The sequence below is a fragment of the Pleurodeles waltl genome, chromosome 4_1 (assembly GCF_031143425.1).
Source record: "Pleurodeles waltl isolate 20211129_DDA chromosome 4_1, aPleWal1.hap1.20221129, whole genome shotgun sequence".
NCBI lineage: Eukaryota > Metazoa > Chordata > Amphibia > Caudata > Salamandridae > Pleurodeles > Pleurodeles waltl.
Genome location: NC_090442.1, coordinates 879,584,187 through 879,590,186, shown reverse-complemented (window position 1 = coordinate 879,590,186; position 6,000 = coordinate 879,584,187). Strand labels below are relative to the sequence as shown.

At 44.6% G+C, this 6,000-nt stretch overlaps 1 protein-coding gene across 1 annotated transcript in view; it reads left to right on the top strand.

The window, feature by feature from the left end:
- The first annotated feature begins 1,726 nt into the window (after positions 1 to 1,726).
- Positions 1,727 to 6,000, top strand: part of RASSF9 (Ras association domain family member 9) — a 136,069-nt gene continuing 131,795 nt past the window's right edge. Inside the window, exon 1 of the mRNA XM_069229627.1 lies at positions 1,727 to 2,060. Coding sequence (XP_069085728.1) covers positions 2,014 to 2,060 — 47 coding nt within the window. The 5' untranslated portion in view covers positions 1,727 to 2,013. The remainder of the gene's footprint in view (positions 2,061 to 6,000) is intronic.

The following is a 6,000-nucleotide window of genomic DNA, read 5'->3' as shown; positions in this document are numbered from 1 at the left end:
AGCTATGTGGGGTTAATGGAGGGGTTCTAAGCCCACTGTAATCTCACAAAATGTCTTGCAAGCGGCATCACATGCTCTGTCTCAGGAGAGACCAAATACTGGTGCAACGAAGTACAACAACCAGAATTGTGCTGTGTTGCATTACGGGGGAGAGCAGGACAGTGCCATCTCTACTAAGATATGCTCCCTACCCCAGCACTGGAGCATAAACTGATTGTATAATGTCATGCACACGTCCATGCACCGTAGTGTAAAGATGTGTCTGTGATATCTAACATTGGCTTTGTACTGGAAGGATACCTTTTCCAGTACAAAGTCCTATGCGTAGACACATGTTTAAACTTTTGTGCATTTGGTGTATACTGCACAGTGAAGCACACATGTAATTTGTGAAATGTTAGGAGAAATTAAAAAATCTCTCCCACTTAAAGCCTGACTCATACATATGTTATTTTTTGGCACAAACCCCTGCCTAACAATTTCAGTAGATAGGGCTTTGCATCAAAATCCATGGGTGGTAGTGTAGGAACACCTCATTCATGCAAACTAGCACAAAGTGCTAAGTGCTAATGGAGTTTCTGTAAGGGCTACTTTCAAGTACAAAGTTTTGCACTGGAAAGGAAATACTTTGTCATTCCGTTGCACCGCTTTGTCTTCCTTCCAGTGACTTTGCAGCAGTACAAAGTGTTGCTAAATGTACCACAGAATGTTAAATCAGACACTTTATTTCAGATTTCACATGAATACAACTTGGAATGACCCCGTACAAATGTTGCTGGTGGAATTTGCGTTTGAGCCCTCTGACACACTGGTAGTAAAAAAACAACTGCATTGGCTCTGCCATGGCTGAGGTTCCTCCATCTAAGTACATGTTTCTGCCATCGGGAAAACTGTTGATGGAAGTTCCACTAATGCAAAATAGGATGGTAGCACTTCCATCACCTCTTGTGGTGAGGAGAGTAATATTATCACTGACCACATATATTATTTGCCTAATAATCTATAAGGTTTGTTTTCCGGTGTGTTGGCACGAAACTAACTTTTTTATTATATCCTGACCCTTTCCATGGCGGTCCTTCCCGGTACTGATTCTTCCATTGGCACACCCTGGCATACTCAATGGAGAAGGAGCTTTTTTTGCCGGTGCCACATCTGCCATAAGCAAGTCTCAAAATCGGGCAGCCAGACTCCCATATACGTGGACAGGCGATAATTTGTTTTTTTTCGCTCGTTTTTCGTTACTACTCTCCCTTAAACTAAGCACACTGCCTCCAGCTACCTATTTTTCGCCTCATTTGAAATGTGCAAACTTCTCCCTCTCACATATCCACACGCTCAAGAAAAAAACAGCTAAATATATTGTAGAAAAGTTTAGGGAGTTTCTAAAAGTCACAAAACTACGTTCCTCAAACATCGTTTCTTTCCACGTTAGACGCTCCAGCACGGCCTCTTGGCGCTTCGTGGATGGCTACACTTGTGAACGCCGCACTTGTATGTGATTTGCCTTACCTACATTGTTTACAAGAGAGAGCTCGCGGGGTCGCATAATCATATTAGCCTGGTTCTCTATGTTGAACACCCCTCCCTGACACTCCCTTTCATTCCCCCCTAAAGTACCTTTCTGGGTGGCAACTAGGCAGCTCTTAAACGCCAGTTAAGGCATCAAACAAAACAGCTCCTTTCACTGCTGCGGAGCCCCGGCTTGGCTGAAAGGTTAGAAGGAATGTCAATAAAAGCCCGATCACAATAGAGGGTTTTGCTGCTGCTGCTTAAGGCGCTTCCCGTGAGCTTGGAGTTGGGCAGGACTCCAAGAAAGCAGAAGTTTCGAGCCCCTGCGCAGGCTGCTGCTCCCAGTCACTGCGGCAGGGGTTGCTCAACTGCCCACTTCTCAGCACAGCTCCCTCACGCCGCCTCAGGGAGCACGGTCTGCGGTACTTCGTCCGCGTCCCGGGACACGCGGAGAGGTAGCCAGGGCCACGGATGCCGCTGTCGTGAGCGCGCTACCCCACCGCCATGTCCCCTTTTGGGAGGAATACGTCAAAGGCACGTCGTAAACAGAGGTAAGAGACCCGCGGACGTCTTCTGTTGCACCCTGCGCCGGTTTTAAGCAGCTGGGACCAGGGGGCGCATCCCTGAGCCCACTGACACCTTGTCCACTAACTACTTTTTTCTGCCTGCCTGAGTCACACTTTTTGCTCAGTTTAATAGTTTCGAATAAATAATAATGGAGGAAAATTCTAAAAACCGCCTTACAGGTGAATAGAAAGTTTCCACCTCGCGCTGTCCCGTTACCCACTGCTTCACCCCAGCTCCTCTCGTTTCCCATAAATGTATTTTTTTTTTCTTCACGCTCCATCAAAATGCTCATGAGGCTGTGTTGGCGAACAGGAAAGAGGGTGTTAGTTTTAACGGCACGTTCCCCATCCCGAGCGTCTCACTCTAAAGGTGGTGTCTGTCGGTGTGTGAGTGGGTCGTCTTTGACACAGACAGGTTCTTTAGGGGCACAAATCTCCCACAGATGCGGTGAATGCATGCATAATTAAATACAATTACAATGCTGAAAAGTACCCGATTTTAGTTATTTTTTAAAAACGTGTGTTTGGGAGGGAAGTTAGCGAGCAGCAGTGATGCTTCCTGCGTGACGTGCACTAGAACACGGCACACTTAGATTTAGGGCAGAGGTCTTCAAACTGGGTGGCGGCCACCCGTAGGGGGGCCTCAAGTGATTGGGGGGGGGGGGGGGGTCAGGCTCTGGCCAAAAGAAACATTTTACAGATAACAGGGCTTTGTTTTAAGCAGAAGCATGTTATTGTATTGTTAAAAAGGTAACTACTTAACTGCAATGTTTAAATAGGTCTAGATATATTTAAACATTACAATCTTTATAAAATAATTGTGAAGAATTCTGAGGGGGGGGCCAAGGATTTGTATTTATCAACTGGGGGGGGCGTCATTAAAACGTTTGGAGACCTTTGATTTAGGGGTTCTTGAAGAGCTGCAGCACTCCAGACTCTCTGAGCTGAAGCGCCATTCGTGCTGATTTTCGGTTTGGGTCAAAAATCTTAATTTCACCGCCCCGATTTAAACATGGCAGTAGGGGTGTTTACATTAGATGGTTTCACATTTTGGAGACAAACAACAGTGCTCGTGTACGCTTAACGTGGTGCCCTCACTCCCTACATAACCTACGAGTCAATTTAAAAGCCACGTGTTTTACTTGCTTGAGTCCTTCTTTAGTGCTCAAGCCTTCAGAAGGCCGCGTCCAAGCACTGGTATCATGCGGGAATGTACGAGTATTGGGTCGGAGTATAATGGACAGAAACGCGCTTTACTTCATACACACATTGTTTAGTTGTTGGTCTTTAATCTAACAACTTCTATTTACTTTTCACAATAAAGGGGGTTTCACCGACCCTCCCATTATGGTCGCATAGAAACAATGAAGAAATACATTTTTAGACACCATTAAACACAAGTGGGTGCATACAGCCCATTTTTTGGGTTGGATATTTTTCTTGTGCTTTCCAGCCAACCGGTGTATTTCCTACGTATGCAGGCGTTAGCTCTGGCAGTCACATATTTCCTTCCTGAGTTTTTTAGTTTTCCTGAAGTTTCAACACTGTTTTTCATGGCACAATCAGTTTCGCGACCAGTGTGTCTCTCCTGCCTTCAGCTGTAATAGTGCGACACTAGCCAAAGAGACCGCTGTTCCTCCGTTCTAGAGTGAATAATTCATTATAATATTCCGTACAAGATTTAGGGTTGTACCTGCGTGGCTGTCTATAAGAAAGGTGTTTTTCCCATCTGAGTTCGGAGATCAACACTTTTTGTGTGTGACTTTTGTGACGTGATAACAGGCTACTTTTCACTTTTTTGGCATCAGGGCACTGAATAGCCGCACTCTGAAAAGTTGTGGTCGATAACGACCAATAATGGCACTAATAGACGTCATGTGCATTAGAGTGATTTGGGGACATTCCAACAAGTATCCCCCATAGTAGAAAATAAACCGACCAATTAAAGTAAATTTTTTAAAGTAATGCAGATCATGTGCTCAAGGCAGAACACAATCTGTGAGCTTCTGTGGTGCTGCTGAAGCTTGTATTTGTGAGTGCTGAAGTCACCGAATACCATCTAGGCATGTCATCAAACCTGGGTCAGGCACGTGATGGAGCAGGTGGCTCTGTTACTTAGGTGACCCTCTGTTCCTTTTCCTGTCATGGCGTGCTGGAAATGCAGTCCTGCTTTGCAGATGCCCCGGCAACGTTAAGGGCTTCCAACCTTCCATCCTTGCGCTGATGGCATGTTTGCGTGGGCCTCAGATTTGTCATCTTCCTACCACCCTTAGATTGAGTTGTGACTTGGACAGGGTCATTTGTTGTAACTGGGAGAAAACAAAGAGGAGCGAAACAAGAGTAATCAATCAGTCAATCAGGAATTTGTGAAGCGCACTACTCACCGGTGAGGGTCCAAAAGCGCCGGGGTTGTGGGGGGGGGGGAGTGTAGGTGGGGGGTCTGGAGGGAGGGGTGGTGCTGCTACAGTCAGGTCTGTGAGTAACGTGAAGTTACCAAAATTACCCTAACTTGGGCCAGGCCTAGATTGATAAAGTGCACTGACACCTTTGGGCCTCCTGGCACTAAATAACAAAGCCTTGCATGTACATACATACCATTAAATATAGGAAGAGTATATCGTTTTTATTTTCCTCTTGAATAAAAGATAGAGAGAAGCTATAGCTGTTGAGGAAGTTTGTTCCAAAATATATGTGTGTATACCGAAAAACGTCTGCCACCTAAGTGGACTTTGTGGAATTTAGTAGCTTGTAAAACAAGTATCTTGATGGCAGCAGTGTCCTTTCAGGAGTATATTGATTGATTCTTCGAAGCAGTAAGCTTGGAGTTGTACCATACAAGGTTCGATGGACAGTGCGGTGTGCAGTTACAGGTTATACATATGTGTACTAGAAGACCAAGAAGTGCTACCAGGTGGCAGTTTATGAAAAAGCTTGGGTCCTACGACTACAAACCTGTCTGGTCACTTTAAGCTGCATTACAGGTAATGAAAAGGAATGTTTTTATATTTAGGTAAAAACTGTCACAGTAGTCTAGTCTTGAACCAATAATTGTAGCAATATGCTTTATTTTGCCCTCTGAGGTTTAATAAAACAGAACCAGATGGAGGTGGCATGTCTAAAAAGCACAGGATGAAACAACTGCTGACAATTGAGCATCCATTACTAGGGCAGAATCTATCTTAATTTCTAAACTCTTTAGGGCTCTAGATAATGGAGGTCGTGTGACACAAGCAGTTAGTCAGAGGCAGTGGAGTAGTACATAATTGCAGGGCCAACCAACAGAATATCTGTTTTGTCTATATTTAGCTTGAGCAAATTTTGGCTCATCCAAGTATGGACCAAGGTCAAACAGTTCTGCATACACGCAGAATCTGAGGGCAATAACTTGAATTTAAATATTAGCTCGTTAACATCATCATTATCATCATATGCATGTAAATGCAGGCTGCAAGATCGAACTAGAGCTTCTAATGGCAACTAGTATTACACATTACAGAGATAAGAAGAACCCCTGGGGACATCACAGCTGAGATGTTTAGAGGATGACAGATTCTGATCAAATATTACTTGTTGGCCTCTGCCAAAAAGGTAGGAGAAAGCCATTGTAGTACTGCACTGTTAATGCCAATATTTAGAAGATTTATTTAGGATGGCATGATCAGTGGTGTTAAAGGCAGCCAAAAAGGCTAACATTATGAAGTCTAGGGATTTTTATCATCTGCTGGCAGCCGTAAAGCATCCACCACAGCCAGAAGGGCGAGTTTTCTGTGGCTGCCAGGGTGACCCATTACTAGGGAGTCATCTAAGATGTTTAGATATTCCAGAAATGAGCGAACCTAAGGTCAGAGGTTAATGGTGAAGTGCCATCCCTTAGTTCTGGTGCCATTGCGGTCTGGTAACAAATACTGTATGAGGATCTTGGGGA